The 18,540-nt window shown below is 58.8% G+C and overlaps 1 protein-coding gene across 3 annotated transcripts; it reads left to right on the top strand.

Moving 5' to 3' along the window:
- The first annotated feature begins 2,142 nt into the window (after positions 1–2,142).
- Positions 2,143–18,016, top strand: TTYH1 (tweety family member 1). 3 transcript variants are annotated; one of them, XM_082709874.1, is made up of 14 exons: positions 2,146–2,381; positions 6,317–6,495; positions 8,415–8,526; positions 9,246–9,466; positions 11,610–11,705; positions 12,944–13,016; positions 13,386–13,461; positions 13,956–14,011; positions 14,179–14,271; positions 14,434–14,526; positions 17,055–17,197; positions 17,326–17,371; positions 17,460–17,540; positions 17,660–18,016. In XM_082709874.1, exons 1-13 carry the CDS (start codon positions 2,256–2,258, stop codon positions 17,496–17,498), a joined length of 1,353 nt encoding a protein of 450 aa, XP_082566000.1. In that variant the 5' UTR covers positions 2,146–2,255; the 3' UTR covers positions 17,499–17,540; positions 17,660–18,016. The 3 variants fall into 3 exon arrangements, with proteins under 3 accessions (XP_082566001.1, XP_082565999.1, XP_082566000.1); XM_082709873.1 differs by lacking the exon at positions 17,326–17,371 and having other exon boundaries at positions 2,144–2,381; XM_082709875.1 differs by lacking the exons at positions 6,317–6,495; positions 8,415–8,526; positions 17,326–17,371 and having other exon boundaries at positions 2,143–2,381.
- The last annotated feature ends 524 nt before the right edge of the window (positions 18,017–18,540 follow it).

Below are 18,540 nucleotides of genomic sequence, written 5' to 3'. Positions count from 1 at the left end.
AACCCAAGGGCAATAGGGAGCCACTGAGTGTTCTTGAGTCACTAATGGCCACCTCACCCCACCTGCAGATACATGAGCCCAACTACACACATTATGGAATTTGGAATTCTTCTTCCCCTTAGCAAGTCCCACTGGTTCTGCAAACATTGGCTGCAGACACAATGTAGAAGATTATCCAACAAGGGCTTTTAGGACAGGCTAATCTCACCTTTCCCCCCATCATTTTACAGATAGGGAAGAAGACACTCCAAGATAGAAATTCACTTGCCTGGAGTCACTTAGCACAGCTCATGGATTCTCATCTCGGGAGCTTTGTCATCTCTAGGCCCCATGCAGCCCATCTAATTGGGGACAGTGCAGTACATGACTCCAGCCACTGGAGTTGGAATTGGAGGTGGGCTGGAGAAGACCAGGATAGAGAGGATGAGAGAGAGAGTGTGTATGGGTATGTGTGTGGTGAGGGAAGTTATCCTCAATCTTCCCTGTCTCCATCACCACCATCACTACCATCATCATCACTGTCACCACTATCACTATCATCATCATCTCCCTCATCATCACCATCACCATCACCATCACCACCATCTCCATCACCATCACCTCCTCCACCACCATCTCCATCACCATCATCTCCATTACCATCACCATCACCACCATCATCATGACTATCACCACCATCATCACCACCACCATCTTCCTCATCTCCATTACCACCATCGCCACCATCATCATTACTACCACCTCCATCATCACCACCACCATCTTCCTCATCTCCATTACCACCATCACCACCATCATCATGACTATCACCACCATCATCACCACCGCTGTCTTCCTCATCTCCATTACCACCATCACCACCATCATCATGACTATCACCACCATCATCACCACCACCATCTTCCTCACCATCAGCATCACCACCATTTCCATCACCATCACCATCACTACCATCTCCATCACCATCACCACCATCATCATGACTATCACGACCATCATCACCACCACCATCTTTTTCATCATCACCATCACCACCATCTCCATCACAATCACCATCAGCTCCATTACCATCATCACCACCATCATCTTGTGACTATCACCATCATCATCACCATTACTATCATTATTTTTCTCCTAGCAATGGGATGGGCAACTGCTATCCCCAGCCCTTTCTTACCAGTCTGGGGCACAATATTGGGATGAGAAAGGTGGAGTATTAACCTTCTAGGAGAGGCCAGGTGTGGGGATCCCAGGTGGCAAAGTCTAGCCTAGTTCCACAAAGGTGGGAAGGATCCCTGGGTCAGATTCCCAGGAACCTTAGTTTTAGCTTCAACAGTGACTGCCCAGGGGGTGATGTCAAATAGCTGGGTCCCCTCCAAGGGTCTCTACTTTTCCATGAATCAGTGTGGTTCAGTGGGCTCCTGTGAGACTCACTATAGACAGCAGCTGGGAAAAATACTCTGTGAACTGTAAAGTGAATGGCAAGAAGCAGGGAGATCCTTATGTACATTGAAGTAATCCTTAAAGAGTCTGGAGAGGTTCTTAAGCCCATGGCAGGCATTCTTATAAAGATATGAGGGGTCCCTATTCCTAGATAGATGAGCGGGGTTCTTCTTGGGGTGGAAGGGGTCCTTATGCAGGTGTGAGGGGTCCTTAACGCCGGTATGCAGGCTTACAACCTGGAGTGGTCTGCACACATAGGAAGGTTTGTGTATAGAAGCTGTCTTCTTATGCAGATTTTAAAAGGTGGGGGTTTTACCCAAATGACAGCCTTTATAGATGAAAGGATGCTTACACACAGAAGTGAGGTTTTTTTTTTTTTAAATTGATGTAACTGACCGTTATTTGTAAAGTGCTATGCAAAGATTTAGTGACCTCTGCACAGACGTAAAGGTTCTTCCTAGAGATAAGGGAACCTTATGCTGCTCTGGGATGATTGCATGGTATGAGCGGCCCCATTTGGACAGTGATGTCGCTGGACAGCGTGGTACCTGCGCCGGCCGCAGGTGGGAGCCGTCACCGAGGGGCGGAGCGCTGGGGGCCCGCTGGCAGTCCCCCCGGCAGCCACCAGAGGCAGCACCGTCCCCGTCTGGCCCGCGCCTCCCCCCTCCTCCCCCAATCTCCGCCCCCCACCCTCTTCCTCCCCCTGCTCCTCTCCCCTGAGCCCCGCCAGACCCCGCTCCGCCCGCGCCCCGCTCCACTGCCGAGGCTCCCGCAGCCCCGGCGTCGGCCCCGCTGAGCCCTCCCCGGGGGCTATGGGGGCGCCCCCGGGCTACCGACCCTCCGCTTGGGTGCATCTGCTTCACCAGCTGCCCCGTGCCGACTTCCAGCTCCGCCCGGTACCCAGCGGTTTCGCGCCCCAAGAGCAAGAATACCAGCAGGTGGGAGCGGGTGCGGGGTCGTGGGGGCGGGAGCAGAGGGGGGAGCCAGAGCTTATGGGTCCCGAGGGAGAAAGGTGACAGATTCCTGTGTTCTCCGGGGGTGGGGGCCGAGCCCGGACTTTGGGGTACCTGAAAGGAAGAGGAGCATGGGGTTCCCATACCTGGAGGTTCCCCTGGGACAGGCGCTGGGAGACCAGAGCCCTGACTCCTTAAATAAGGAAGGGCCAGGGGTCTGGACCTCTTAGTCACAGAGGAGGGATGGGACCGGGGAGCCTTGGAGTCCAGGGTCTCTGAGAGCTGCCTGGGAGGCTAGCCTCTAGGGTCGTCAGGGTGATAGGTCCAATCTCCGTGTCCTGAAAGATGCCCCCTCCCCTCATAGGATCCGGGGTGTCCAGTTAAGGTGGGACTCAGCAGAGACAGGAACTGATAATGGTGGAGAGGAAGAGGCTGGGGTGCCCCAGTTCAGGATAGGGTTGAGACCTGAAATGGGGAAGGGGCCAGAGGATGTAGGGCTGGGAAGACAAGGCAGAGGTGCTGGAAGAGGAAGCTGCAGCCAGTCCCCAGCCCCAGGACAGAAGGGGGGTGGCCAGGGTGCTCGGGTGGGGGGCTGTGGAAACGAGGTTCCATCTGGGGACCAGAGGATGACAGAAATGGGTCCAGAGGGTGGGGCCGGGGTGGGAACCTTGCAGAAGCAGGGGTCCCTGGGGAAGGGGGGCCCAGCCTGGGTCAGCTCCAACAGGGGTGAAAGAACTGTCCCCTGACCCAGTTTAATTCAAGTCCTTGACTTTGAGATTAATGAGGAGCAAGGCTTAGCTGAGCTGGGGAAGGGTGGGGGAGTGTGTGCATGCGAGGGCGGGGGGTGCCTGGGAGCCCTGGTGGAGCCCTTGGATGGGTCCTGGGCCCTGCCTATAGGGTCCAGGCCCCTTGGAGCTGGTCTAGGAAGCTCCTGGGATAAAGGGCTGGGGAATGGAGAGCTTAGGACGCGTGGGGGGTCCCAGAAAAGCAGAGAGGGGGATGTGTGCTGTATTCTGAGCTATTTGGGTCATGGCTGTACCAGTCGGCAGCAGCTCCTCCCTGCTTTCTCCACGCTGCCCTCTTCCCACCAAACAGGGACGGCCATCCCCTTGGCTCAGGGCCTGTGGTGTACACAGTCACGACCTCTAGGGCTGGTCACCCACGCCCGCTCACAGCGGAGACCTGCCCACACAGCCACAGCAGGTTGCTGGCCCCAGGCTCTGCCCCAGGCGCTCAGAGAGGCTCACTCCGCCCCCCCAACCAAAAGGCAGGGTGACAGCACTGGGACAGGCACGGAGTCACATGACCCAGAAGGGGACACTGCCCCCCAGGAAGATCACCGCTGTGGTCACAGCTGGGAAAAGTCAGGCACTGGGTGACACAGGGCTAGAAGACAAACTCACACAATCACTTGTAGACACATACACAGCCACATATCCATACACATGTTTATACACACACACACACACACACAATTCCTGCCCTTACACACACCCCCCACACCCCATGTTTACTTGTATACACGGTGACACACGTTTACACATGCACACACACTCCTGTCCTCACTCACACACACCCCGCATAGTCACATACACATGCCTTACACTTGTGTACAAACTGACACACGTACACATGCACACACATCCCTGTCCTCACACACACACCACACACTCACACATCGTTACATATACATACCCTATTCTCGCTTGTATACACACAGTCACTTATCCATACACGTGTTTACACATACACACAATTCCTGCCCACACTCACACGCATGTCCCACATTTACTTGTATACACACTGACACATGTTTACATATGCACACACACTCCTTTCTCACACACTCACACTCCCACATAGTCACATATACATAACCCACATTCACTTATAGACACAAACACAGCCACATATCCATACACGTTTACACATTCACACACACAATTCCTGCCCTCACTCACACACTCACACACCCCACATTTACTTGTATACACACTGACACACATTTACACATTCACACACAATTCTTGCCCTCACTCACACACTTACACACACCCCACATAGTCATATACACACACCCCACACTCACTTGTGTACACACAGACACATGTTTAAACATGCACACACATTCCTGTCCCCCCGCACACATAGTCACATATACATACCCTACACTCACTTGTATACACACACAGTCACACACACACACACTGAAATGCTTGCACATTCACACTCACACAATTCCTGCTCTCATTTACACCCCCCACACATACATACAACCCACATTCACTGTGTACACATGAACATTCACACACACAGACAGGTTTACACATTCACACACATTCCTGTCCTCACACACTCACACACACTCCACACTCACAGTCACCTATAGTAAACACACACACAATTCCTGTTCTCATTCACTCACACATTCACACACCCCAAGCTCACTTGTTTACACTCACACATTTACACATTCTCATCTTCACTCACACACACACTCACACACATATACACACTCCAACACACTCACATATCACATTCACTTGTATACACACACACATTCTTATACACAAATTTGCATATACACATACATTCACTCATATATAACACACACATGTTCACACACACACACACCACCGAGGACCACTCAGACTCAAAGAATCATGCTCAGAAACACACAAATGCCAACAGATAACTCTCACACCTGTCAACATAGGTGTTTCCACAGGGACACTCATTCGCTCTCTCTCCCTCACACACACACAGGTGTAGTATCTCATGGCAGATAAATACAAAGATAAAACATCGTTTCATAGCCATAGGAAAAAATATACCACACAGTTGTGTCATTCGCACACACACACCACACTTGTGTCCTTCACATGTGCACACACACACACACTCCAGCCACACTGCAAGGACAAAGGCAGAGACACACTGTGGTTTACAGGAAACAGCATTAGTGAGTCTGGAGGGGTAACTGTGTTCTGGATGTTGTCCCTGCCTGCTGTTTGGCTTAAGGCAAACCCAGTCCCATTCTGGGCACCTGTGAAGGGGACAGGACCTCATAGCTGCTCCTGTAAAGTCTTGCCTTATGGAGAGCCCTGCTGTCCTGCAAGGCTTTTCCAACGACACATACCTGTCCCCCACCCCGCACACCCACCTCTGCCCTCCCAGCTTTTGGTGTCTCTGTGTCTCCTTTCCCTGCATGTCTGCTTTTCCACTCCTCTGTTTCTCTCCCCGACCCCCACTCTGTGTCTCCCTGTCTCCAAGTCTCCATCCCTGAGTCTTGCACACACACACTGTCATGGAGGCTGTCACGCCCCCCTCCCCGTGAGTTCCTGGGTGACAGACTCACACTGCGGTGTGTGTGCGGAGCTCAGCACAGGGGAGTGAGCGAGCAGTGAGTGGGGAGGACTGGCAAGGAGGAGGGAAGAGGAAGCCTGCCGCCCCTGACTTCACACCCATCTCCAGGAACAGGCACCCCGTCCACCCCCTGATCCCACCTATTTCTGGACGCAGGTCTCAGAAGGTTTCTGGGAGCTGCTCTGTTCCAGCTGCCTGGCTGGAACACAGGGGATGCCTGGGATGATGAGGACACAGTCTCAGAGAGGGGAAGGTTCCTGCTGAAGGTCACACCCAGAGCAGAGCTGGACTCCAAGCTTTGGGCCTCTCAGTAGGAAGCTCCCTCCAGTGACCCAGCCCCAAACTGCCGAGCCCCAGCAGCCAGCCTGGGAGGGACTGGGGACCTCATCTTTCCCCACAGACCTGGAAACCAGAGGCTGGGCTTGGCCCCCCTTTCTAGCCAGAGCTGCCTTCCACCTCCGCTGAAGTCCCTGAAGTCCCCGATTCAGGACCTCCCGCCATGCAGGGAGGGAGCAGGGAGCCCCTCTGAGGCCTCACGTCTCCCCCTTCCCCAGGCCCTGTTGCTGGTGGCAGCCTTGGCAGGCCTGGGCTTGGGCCTGAGCCTCATTTTCATTGCTGTCTACCTCATCCGCTTCTGCTGCTGCCGGCCCCCAGAGCCCCCCGGGGCCAAAAGCCCCCCACCTGGGGGAGGCTGTGTCACCTGGAGCTGCATCGCTGCCCTTCTCGTCGGCTGGTAATGGGGCCCCAGGGTGGGTGGGGAGTGGCGACGGGGCTCCCCCCAATCCTGGCTGGTCTTCCTGCGAGTGCCCTAGAATCCCACCTTAGCCTTGCCGCGGGAAGAGCTGCTCCCATTTCGTGGATGGACAGACTGAGTTTCAAGAAGAGGGGGGACTTCCCAAGGGCAATCAGGCAGGAGGGGGTAGGGGTTAAGAGCTAGGATTTAGTGGCTTTGTCACTGAAGTGATGCGCAGCTAGGGGAATGGTGGAGTCAGTTGCTCCAGGACTCAGTTTCCATGTCTCTGAAATGGACATTATAGTAATACCCACCTCCTCTTCTTAGTTACGGTGGGATTAAATGAGAGAAGGTACAGAGCCTGGACCACAGTCCTACTAGGGGAGCAGTAACTCTTGATATCATTCATTAACTCACTCGCTCATTCATTCATTCCACAACTATTTCTTGCGGATCTACTCTGTACGGGAAGATACTGAACTGGCCAGGCGAGGTTCTTGCCCTCCTGGAGCTGATGTTCCAGTCAAGGAACAAAGTAGTGTTTGCGGTCCAAGAGCAGAGCTGGGAGTCCAGACCTGAGCTGGTCTAACTCCTTCGCACTAACCCTGGGCAAGTCTTGGGGAGAGGGACAAAGCAATTTTTCAAGGTCCCTTCGCCCAAGTGGCCAGTGGAGATTCAGACCCGCAAGCCCCTCTCAGAGCCTGTGCAGCGGGTGGGCACTGGGGGTTAGAGAGGAGGGAGCACTTGAGGACACGCCAGCCAGCTCACCATTTACCAAGAGCCGGCTCCAAGCCCAGCCCTCCCTGTCAGGCCACCCCCAGCAGCGCAGGAGTTCTATTGCACAGATCAGGACGCTGGGATCCCAGAGAGACCCGCCCCGGATCTGGGGGAGTGCCGGGCTGGGCCCTACCCCCACTGCCTCCCTGCGGGGAGCAGCACAGTGTGTTTGGGGGTGTCTGTGGTGGTGGGGGAGAGCAGGGCGTCCTAGATCCCAAATGCTTCCTCTTCGGGGCTCTCCTGACTGGGGCTGGGGGTGGGCGAGGGTGGTGGACAAAGGCCCTGTGGGGGAGAGACACGGCCGGCCCCCAGCGGCCTGGGAACAAGAGCAGCTTTGTCCCGCCGGGAACAACGGGCGGGGGCGCCAGGGCGGGCGTGGGAGCCCAGGGTTAAGTGTGTGTGTGGGGGGGGCGGTGGCCGGCGCTGGGAACTGTGAGGGCGTGCGGCTCCCTCCGCCGGGTCGGGCCTGGCCCCTCCGCGGAGGGACACTCTTGCGGGTCGGGGGGATGGGCCCACATTCAGACCCCACAATGGAGCTCTGTGTGCCGGCCGCGGAGGGGCGGGGGCGCAGGCTTCTGGCCCATCGGCCCACATTCCCTTGCTTCGCTCTCAGCTGACCAGACGCTTGGGTCGTGGGGGCGGGGGAAGGCGGGGAGCTCCAGATCCAGGGGAGCTCCAGACCCAGGGGCCCCCCGGAGATGATGACTGGGGACCAGCGGTCCTAGGAAGCCCCAGGAGGCGGGAGGGGACAGCGGCATCCTCAAGGGACCGGTGCTGAAGACTTGGGATGCTTGAGGAAGGGATGGAGGGTTGGGTATGGGCCGACAATCCTGGGGGGAGGGCTTCTCCTGGGGCTGGGCGTGACGGGGTTCCGCTCCAGTAAGGTGCGGGTTAAATCCGGCCCCCCCCCGCCCCGCCCCTCCACCCACCATTAGCATCACAATGACGTCCCTAGGGCGGGGGAGGGGGGGCTTCCCGTTACCTTGGCAACCGGTGGGGGCCAGGCTGGAGATGTTCCTTTCCCACGACGGGCTGGACCAAGGGGGTGGGGGTGGGGGAGAGGATTGGGTGTGAGGAGGTTGGGGGGACGTGGCCCCAGGGTCCCAGGACGGGTTGTGATTTCCCGTCCCTCCCCCTCTCAGCGCCGGCATTGGCATCGGTTTCTATGGCAACAGCGAGACCAGTGATGGGGTGTCCCAGCTCAGCTCGGCACTGCTGCATGCCAACCATACGCTCAGCGCCATAGACCACCTGGTGAGGGGCCAGGCACCGGCCAGACCCCAGACCCACACCCAGACTCGTTCCACCTCCCAGAGAAATGGGACCCAAACTCAGAGTCCAGACCCCACACCTGAGACTTACGACCCCAGACTCTGACCTCAGACTATACGCCCCACCTCCAACCCTGCCCGCAGCTAGGACCTTACACTTGGCACCCTCAGACCCTCCACCTGGATCTGGAACATGCGGCTCAATTCTAGACCCCTATTCACACTCAGTCTCAGCCCTGGATCCCTGCCCTCAGGTCAGATCCAGGTCCCCAGACCCGATCTGTTCCCTAAACGTAAGCTCAGGGACCTCAGTGCTGAGAGCCAGGACTCTGACAAGGGGCCTTGCTCCCATCCCCAGGCCCAGGGTTCCTGATCCAGAGCTGAGACCCAGGCTGCCCTCAGACTTCAAATTTCGTGTCCAGGGCAGATCCTGGACCATGGAATCCAGACTTAGGACCTCAGACCCAGACAGACAGATGCCAACTTTAGACTCAAATGCTCAGGTGTAATTACAGTTCTGGGGCCTTAGTCTTACCTGGGACCCAAGCCACTGACCCTCAGGGCTCCTGATGGGAGCCACAGAACATCTTCCACAGATGTCCTAGTCCCCAGATCTCAGACACCTGCCACAACTACTCCACCCCAATACCCGCCTCTCCAGGGCATGCCTGCCTCTGACCCCAGACTCCCCCCTGCACGCAGGTGTCAGAGACGGTGGAGAGGCTGGGTGAGGCCGTGAGGACAGAGCTGACCACCCTGGAGGAAGTGCTGGCTCAGCGTACAGAACTGGTGGCTGCCGCCCGCGGGGCTCGGCGGCAGGCAGAGGCGGTGGCCCAGCAGCTCCAGGAGCTGGCCTTCTGGAGGGGAGTGCCCTTGAGCCCCCTGCAAGTGGCTGAAGATGTGTCCTTTGTGGAGGAGTACAGGTGGGTGATGGGGGTTCTCACCCCGGGTGACTCTGCATCCAGGTGGCCGTGGGGCAGTGTCTGGGGACACTTGTCTGGTCATCGCAGCTCGCGAGGGGGCGCTACTCACACCTGGTAGGTGGGGACCAGAGACGCATCCTGCCATGCACAGGATGGCCCCCAGCAAAGGATGGCCTGTCCGGAGTGTCCCAGTGCCCGGGCTGAGCCACGCCCCGCTCACATCCTTGCATCTGCCCACTCAGTTGCTCTCCCCTCAGTCATCCATCTGACGCGTGCATCCCCTCAACAGATGTTTATCTAGCACCTTCTGGTGAGAGAGAGGGGTGCCAGGGGGTTAGGAACATGAGCTCTGAAGCCAGGTGGCCACTCCGGGGCTGTGGGACTGGTTACCTTTTCTGAGCCCTTGATGTCCCGATCTGTAAAGTGGGAGTGATGGGTTGGATTGTTGAAGATCAGAGGAGTCCGTGCCTGTTAAGTGCTTAACAACAGTGACTGGCACGCACCATACAGGTGTGTGTAAGATGTACGTTTTTATAAGACAGGGCAGTGAACAAAACAGACACCAGTTCCAGCTCATCTTCCAGTAAGGGGCCCAGTAATAAACGAACGCCTGTGAGGGGTGGGTGGTAAGAGCTTTGGAGAAAAGTGAAGCAAGGGAGGGGAACGGGCTGGGGACAGAGGCTGGCAGTCTGCCTGTGGCCCCGGCGGGGGGGGGATGTGAGTATGGGGGGGCCATGGGGAGGCTGCGTTGAGAGGTGGTGTGTGAAGGAGGGACACATTATGTGGCTATCTGGGGTGGCCGCCCTTGCCAGCAGCCCATAGGATGAAGTCCTCATTGCTTTGGCTGCTGGAATGAGGTCTCCTGTTTATCTGACTCTGTCTGGGGGCCCAGCCCAGGTGTGGGGACAGAGGCAAGAGATGGAGTCCTGGCTTCTGTGCTCCAGGGTGGAGGGCCCTCAGGAATGAAGCAGTCCGTGACGAGGACGCCCCCGTGGGGCATCAGACAAGCCTGGGTCCCAGGGAGTCCAGATTCTGCGCTTTGGCTAGGCCATCCTTGGGCCAGGCCTCAGCCCACCTCCAGGGGCCCCAGGCAGCAGAGGGTTGAGGCAGACCCACCTCCAACAGGAAAGGTCGCTGGAAGTTCCAGTGTGAGAGCCTGGCCCTGGGAGTCCTCCCTCAGGGAAGGTGGCCCGTTTCCTGCAAGGTTACTGGGGCCCCCAGAGGGAGAGCTTCCTGGCCGAGTTCCCAGAGACCGAGACGAGGCATGCACAGCGGCTTAGTGCAGAAGGGTGGGCTGCCCCTGATGGAAGAAGGGAGAGTGAAGCTGGGGTGCGGGGTGGGGATGCTGGGAGCAAAGGCCTGCAGGTCTCCCTGAGCCACACAGCCCAGCTCAACCCCAGGAAAGCAGGGTCCACTAGCTGCTCAGGTGTCTCAGATGGGCACAGCTGTGGGGTACCCGGCCAGTGGGGGCCCAGCTGGGGCCCAGCTGGGGCACACCCAGGGGCACTCACCCGGCCTGAGCAGTGATTTCCAGAATGCCTCCGCCGTGCCAGCCCTCTGAGCAGAGGGAATCAGTCGTTAACACACACTAACTGTTGGAAGCTCCCTGAGTAAGGGTCCAGCTGGAGTTTCAGGCCGTCTGTGTACCCGGCACCCTTCTAAGTTCACGCTCCTTAGCCTCACAACTCCCTCTCAGAGTGGGCGCTACTGTTCTCCCCAACGTTACAGGTGGGGAAACCGAGGCACAAAGGTAAAGCCCCCGAAACAAGGTTGCCCACAGGTAGGAAGTGGAGAGGCTGGCGCCCAGCCCCAGGACACGCCACAGGACACTCAGCCCATGCCCAGGAACTGCTCACTTCACTCTGCAGGTGCCGTGGCAGGTGGTGCTGGGGGACACCAGTGGCTCGTGCCCAGTGACAGGGCCTGTGTGTGGTCCAGCTGGGGAGGCGCCTGGCCCCCGGCACCTGAGCTCTGAAGGGCCACAGTGGCTGGCCTCCCAGTGCACCTGCTTCACAGGGAGCCGGCTGTGGCCTGGGGACAAGAGCATGAGTGTGGGGGGCCGCCCCCTCTGCCGGGCTCCAGTCGGGCAGCCTGGGTCCGGAGGGCCAGATCTGCTGCTCAGTGGCCCTCATCCCTTCTTCAGGTGGCTGGCCTATGTTCTCCTGCTGCTCCTGGAGCTGCTGGTCTGTCTCTTCACCCTCCTGGGCCTGGCAAAGCAGAGCAAGTGGCTGGTGATCGTGTAAGTCCAGGTGCCCTCCGAGTGGCCTCCGCTTTCCCTCCCGCAGAGCTCTGGCAGGAGGGACACTGCCCTCCTTCCCTCATCCCACAAACTTCCAGGGAGGTCCTGGGCTGGGCCAGCACCTGCCAAGACACCAGACCTAGAGCAGGCCGGGCCGGCAGAGCAGGGAGCACAGGCCCGGAGGCAAGCAAAGAGCTCCATAATCCTAGGGAAAACGATATAACGTTTGCGCTGAGGATGGGGCGGTTTCTGACTTCCCCCGATGGCCTTGCACACACAGCTCCATGAGGGAGGGACCCCTCAGGCACCTGACTTGCAGAGGGGTACTGCAGGCAGAGGGCTTCCACCTCTGAGGCTGCATGGCCCTTATGGGGCTCAGGGAAACTCAAGACCACATCCTTACTTAACGGTTGTTCTGTGTGGCCAGCCCTATTTTGGAACCCTCGCTCTGACCCTTCGCCCCATTAACACGGAGAGAGGGGCTCAGAGAGGTTGGGCCACTTGCCATGGGCCACACAGCCAGGAAGAGCTAGAGCTGGTTTCCGGCTCAGGCCAGTCCATCCCATGTAGAACCCCTGAATCCTTGCTGCCTCTGGGGGTCCTGCTGGTGCTCCTCCGTCTCCACACTCCCCTGGGTGAGAAGTCCTGCTGTGCCCTGCAGGCTCCCCCTGAGGCTGAGAGGTGGTGAGCACCTTCCAGTGCTGACCCTCACCTCTGGATCCCTCCCCAGAGAAAAGCCAGGCTGAAGTTCCAGCCCTGGTGGCAGCCAGGTCTTGGAGGAAAGGTGTGGCTGGCTCAGGAAGCCAACGAGGCCATGCTCCAAGCTGGGAGACAGGCTGGGACTGCTGGGCTGCTGCGGATGCAAAGCCAGGAAGCAGAGCCCAGAAGTGGGCAGCAGCTCTCCCAGAATCCCAGAGCAAGGCGGGGGCAGAGCTGGGCTGGGATCTGGGCTGCTGGCTTGCCAGCCCAGGGCCCTCTTCTCACTGTCCTCCCCCTCACTCCCGGGGAGAGACCAGATGTTCAGTTTGCTATGAATGATCACAGGTCTACTACCTGCACTCCCGTCCTCCCCCCCGCCCTCCAGTTTCTCTGCCCTTAATTTTGATCCTCGAGGCTCCAGAGGTTGGTAGGGAAGGAGGGGTGGGGCTGTGATGGGATTTGGGGTGGAGGAAGGGAAGAGATGAGGCAGGGAAATTAAGAACCCCAGAACCGCAAACCTGTCCTTTACCCCTTTATAGGATGACAGTGATGAGTCTCCTGGTTCTTGTCCTGAGTTGGGGCTCAATGGGGCTGGAGGCAGCTACAGCTGTGGTGAGTGCTGGAGGCCAGGCTCCTGGGTCTCAGGGCAGTTCCTGAGGGGAAGGACTTGGAGCCAGGATCACATGTTCTGAGGCCTAGAAGCTGGAGACTTAGACACTTGGGTCCTAAGGGAAGAGGGGGCTGGGGGCCTGGACTCCTGGGTCTGAGGGAGGAGGGGCTGGAGGCCCAGATTCCTGGGTCTGAGGGAGGAGGGGCTGGGGGTCTGGACCCCTGGGTCTGAGATGGGGGGACTGGGGGCCTGGACTTTTGGCTCCCCAGGAATGGTGGGGGCTGGTGTGGTAAGCCAGACACCCCGTTCTGTGGGAGTATGGAATTGGAGCAGTGTCTGGTCCAAGCACCCCCTCTCCCTGCCTCCCTCAGGGCCTCAGTGACTTCTGCTCCAGTCCTGACACCTACATCCTGAACCTGACCCAGGAGGAAACTGGGCTCAGTTCAGGTGACCCCATCAACACCCGCAGACCCTGACTCCTCAGGCCCTCGGGCGGGGTGGGTGCCCGGTCTCAGAAGCTCTCAGCACCTCTCCTGCTGGCCTGGGAAAGAGACAGGAATACAGATGCTGGACTTCGGGGAGAGCGGTCAGGAGACAAGGCTGGCTGGGAGTCCCTCCCCAGGAACAGGAGGATTTGGCCAGGAATGCGCACAATTTAGTCAAGGGCAGGACAGCAGAAGCAGGGGTTTGCAGGGAGTGTGGAGACCCTCCAGTTTTGGGCTGTGGTTGGAGCAGAAGTGATGGAACGGTGTAGGTAGCTTGTCCCTGAAGGCCAGGCGGCGGGCACCACAGGAGGCCCCTGGGCTGGGGAGAGGCCCCCCGTCCTGAGGGTGGGAAGGCAGGGCCCTGCCCCTTCCCAGCTTCGCGGGGCGGGTGGGGGGGGGGCGGGCGGCTGCGGGCACCCAGGCTCATGGGTGTCTCCTCTTTTCCTCCCACTTCAGACATCCTGAGCTATTACTTCCTCTGCAACCAGGCGGTCTCCAACCCCTTTCAGCAGGTTAGGGGAGCGGGCAAGTGAGGGGGGTGGAGGAGGGCGGGCTGGGGCGGGGACTGCAGGTCCTGGGGGAGGCTGCGGGGACGCCCGGGGCCCGCAGTCCTGTGTCCTCCGGGAGGAGAGTAGGCTGGGGGCGGCCACTACCTGGCCCTCCCCCTGTCTTCCCGCAGAGGCTGACTCTGTCGCAACGAGCTCTGGCCAACATCCACTCCCAGCTGCAGGGCCTCGAGCGGGAAGCTGTCCCCCAGTTCCCTTCTGCGCAGGTGGGCAGCAGGGCTCTCCCTCAACACCCGGACTCGGACCGGAAGTGATGGGGAGGCTGTAGGCGGGGCCCGAGGCCTGTGGGCGGAGCCCGCTGAGGTGGGCGGAGCCCGGCCCTGTGTGGTCCGGAGGAGCAGGTGGGGTGACCCTCCCGTTCCGCGCAGAAGCCTCTGCTGTCCTTGGAGGAGACGCTGAATGTGACGGAAGGAAACTTCCACCAGCTGGTGGCGCTGCTGCACTGCCGCGGCCTGCACAAGGTGCGCCCCGTCCCCCAAATTCTTCCAGGGAGCCCGAGACATCCCTGCGCTTCTCTCACCTGCCGTAGAGCTGCTCTCTACCTCCCCGCCACTCCCGTCTGTCCTTCTGACATCACCTTCGCTCGCTCCGCCAGCCCTCTCTCATAGGCTCCTTCCCCGCCCCACCCTGCTGTCACCCACCCCCTTGCCCCTCCCCCTCCCCCCTCCCCCACTCGTCTCCCTTCTGGAGCCCTGGAAGCTTCTTGAATTCTGGGGCCCGACAGCCTGGGCTCCTCACCTCCGGCCCAGGGGCCACTGTCTGTTAGAGTGACTCACTGCGCCCGGCTTTACTAGATGCGGCACAGGTGGGACGCACCTGAGCCCTCGGTTCGTCATGCCCTCTGAAGGAAATGCTGTCATCACGGCACCGCACCATGACGTGCCTGTGAGCCTCCGCTGCCAGGCAGTCATCCAGGGTCATCCCTTGGCTTCCTCACCCCACCCCCATTCCCAGGGCCTGCTGCCCCCCAGGCCTAGTCTTTCCCCCCAGGGGAGCACCCATGCCTCATCCCCCCTCTAGTCTGTCCTCCCAGTGGCTCTCCAACAGGACTGCCAGATTTAGCAAACAACAAATATCTCTTTCCTGTAGGTAGGTCCCACGCCATAGTGGGGACATGTTTGTACTAAATATTTTTTGTGGTTGGGCATCCTGCCTTTGATCTGGCGACTGCATCAGAGGGACCCATCTGTCCCACAGCACCGACCTGACCTGGCCCTTGCTGGGATCCGCACCCCTTCCACAGCTCCCACTGTCCCCAGAGCGTCTCAGATTGGCACTGCAGCACGGGGGCAGTGGCAGTGAGGGAGGGGCAAGGAATCAACACTCAGAATTGCTGAGTACGTGAGCTGCAGGACTCCAGAAGGCAACCCTGCTCTTTCGTTCAAGGGTAAACTGAGGCCCACAAATTTCTCTCCGGTCCGGGCTGACCCTGGTCTGGATCGCACTTCCCAAGGTTCACTGTGGACAGAGGGAAGGGAGGGAGGGTGGAGAGTGGATCAGTCTCACCCTCTACTTGTGCACCCCGTGACTCTGGGCCCCTGTTTCCCCTCTCTGGGCTTCAGCGTTCCCACATAATACATCCAGGATTGAGGGACATCAGGGATAAAGTGGTGGGAAGGTGTCTCTGGAGCCTGACAGATTTGGCTCTAATCCAGCTCTACCCCTTCCAGGTTGTGTGACTCTGGGCAAGTGGCTTGCCCTCTCTGGGCTTCAACTTTCTGCCCACAAAAGGCAGCCAATGTGAGGGGGCCCAGATCTCTGCCTTGCAGGGCTAGGAGGAGCATGAAAGGATATGATCTAGGTGCCTGAAACAGTAAAAAGAGAATGCGCCATTGCTCTGACTTGGGTCCCATGCCCCTGGCTTGGGTTTCAGTGGCACAGTACCAGACACAGCTTCCACACCCCCCCCCCCCAGGGGCTCAAGCTGGAAACCTAGGATCATCCCTTTTGCCGTCTGTCCCCACCTCCCACACCCACTCCCCAGGCAAGCTATGCCGCCTGAAGCCCATCTGGACTCAGAGCACGGCTCCCTCTGCCACTGCTTCTACCCTGGTCACCCTCCTCACCTCCCACCCAGGAGCCATAGAGCATTTTCCCTGTCCCCCTGCTTGCCCCCCCCCCCCCATCTGTCCTCCCAACAGCCAGCAGCTGGGTGAGCCTCTCTCCCACAATCCGATCAAATTCTTTCTCCACTAAAACCCTCCAGTGACTCCCCAGCTCACGGATTAAAGTCTAGCTCCGCCCCTCCCGCCCCTCCTGGGCTGGTCCCAGGCTCAGGCCCTTGCACCACCCTCTCTGCACTGGACCACAGCAGCCCTTAAACCGCTCCAGGGCCTAGAGCCCGTGGTTTCTTCCTGTCAAGGGTGGTCTCTGCTGTTGGGGTCCAGTCCTGCCTTCTGGTCCCCTCTCAGTTTACGGTCACCTGAAATGACCTTCCGAAGCATGGTTACTCAAGTGTCCCTGGGACTGGGAGCCACACGAGCAGGCCCTTGGCTACTCTGTGGGGTGAATGATGGCTGGGCATTCAGGAAATAACTCAGCTCGATTCCAGACATGATGAAAGGGGCTGCCAGCATTTCCCGAGAGTGTGTTATGTGCAAGGTGCAATTCTAAGTTGGGGGCGGGGGTTCTTCCAAGCAGTGTTCTAAGCCGGAGATGTTGCTCCTGGGGGGCATGTGGCAGTGGTGGTCACAGGCAGAGTGGGGTGCTCCTGGCAGATAGGGAGCAGGGCCCAGGGAAGCTACTCAACATCCTACCGGTGCGGGACGCCCCACCACGGAGAATCGTGGGGCTCACGATGTCAGAAGCCCCACACTGGACCGAAGCTCAGGTGGCGTGGTGGCTGGGGGTAGGGTGGAGAGGGGGCCAAGATTTGGGTTTATGTCTGCAGGTGTAGTAATGACAGTGGTTGGAGCACCGCCTGCTTATACGGAGGCACAGCCCGGGGTGGGGGGGCGTGCCTGCTGACACCCTCCCCTGCCCACCCCAGGATTACGGCGCTGCCCTGCGGGGCCTGTGTGAGGATGCCCTGGAAGGCCTGCTCTTCCTGCTGCTCTTCTCCCTGCTGTCTGCGGGGGCCCTGGCCACTGCCCTCTGCAGCCTGCCCCGTGCCTGGGCTCTCTTCCCGCCCAGGTCAGGAGGGGAGGGAGGGCATGGTCCTGGGGGAGGCCGTGCAGGGCGGACCCCTGGGCTCCTGCTTGGGGGGGAGCCTCCTGATGGATCCCCCATCCTGCTTCTCTGCCACTCCCCTCGTCCCCCAGTGACGACTATGATGACACAGATGATGACGACCCTTTCAACCCTCAGGTACTGGACTCACTGGCCTGAGGGCAGAGGCTGGGGGCCTGTGCTACGAAGCGAGGTCCCCTCCATGCCCCCTCCCATCTCCCCACAGGAATCCAAGCGCTTCGTGCAGTGGCAGTCATCTATCTGAGCCCCTCTTCCCTGCCAGACTGGAGACTGGGCCCCTACCCCGGTGAGCTCCCAGAGCTACGCCCTGGCTCCCCCCCAGCCAGCCCTGCTCACCTCGCCCTCCTTCTGGGCAGTGGGGTGGCCCTGCCCACCTGCATGTGGCACTTTCTGATCTCCTTGCAGTTCCTTCCCTGGCTGCCGGAGGAGACCCCACTAACCCAGCCTGATGGTGCTCTCAGCTCTAACAGCACCTCTGGCCACGGACAGCCACACGGGACTGCCTCCCTGCCCTGCCCCTTCTCCCATACACCCTTGCCCCTGTGAGTCATCGAGGGGCAGGGTGGGCCCTGAGGCTATCAGGGAGGGGCAGCTAGCCAGCCAGTCCCCCAGGCCTCATCCCTGGCCACCAGGCCCATCCTTGAAGGGACGTGAGTGCCCCCGCCCCTGCCACACCCGGAGGCTTAGGGCCATCATCCCAACTTGCAGCACTAACTTGGGAATGGGTTGATTTGAAATAAAAGGGAAAACTTTATTTTACAAGCAGCTGGGTCCTTATTTGTCTTCTCCCTGCTCTGGCCCCCTGGTTGGGGCCAGGGAGACCCCCTGACCCCCCCCCCCCCCCCCGCAACCTCCAGGCTGCCAGGCATTTCCAAAGACGCTGGTTTTTTGTTTGTTCTATTGTTGTTAAAATTATAAGACTTTTTGCCTGATTCTAAAAGCAGGACATGTCCTGACCCAGGAAGAACTCTCAATGTGTGTGCGTGTGTGTGTGAGACAGAGACAGATGTCAAGTCAGTGAAAGGCTGTGCAGTTTCAAAGTTTGGCAGACACAGCTGGTCTCTTGTGGAAGAAAACGTTCTATACACAAGGCAGGTGAAAATCCAGATGTAGACAAGGGAAGGGGTGGGCACATCGCACAGAGGAAGTAGGAGACTTGCTACATGCTGTACCTTGGCTGGAAAGGGGGTGTTTCCAGCAAGATACCCCAAAGCCGGCAAAGAAAAGGTAATTCATTTGACAAGTTGTGGAACTAAAAAGCCAGGAGGCAAATCGGTAGTCTTGGG

The sequence above is a fragment of the Mustela nivalis genome (genome assembly GCF_964662115.1).
Source record: "Mustela nivalis genome assembly, chromosome: 18".
Classification (NCBI taxonomy): Eukaryota; Metazoa; Chordata; class Mammalia; order Carnivora; family Mustelidae; genus Mustela; species Mustela nivalis.
Note: the sequence above shows the minus strand (reverse complement) of the source record. Positions and strands in the feature narration are given on the sequence as shown.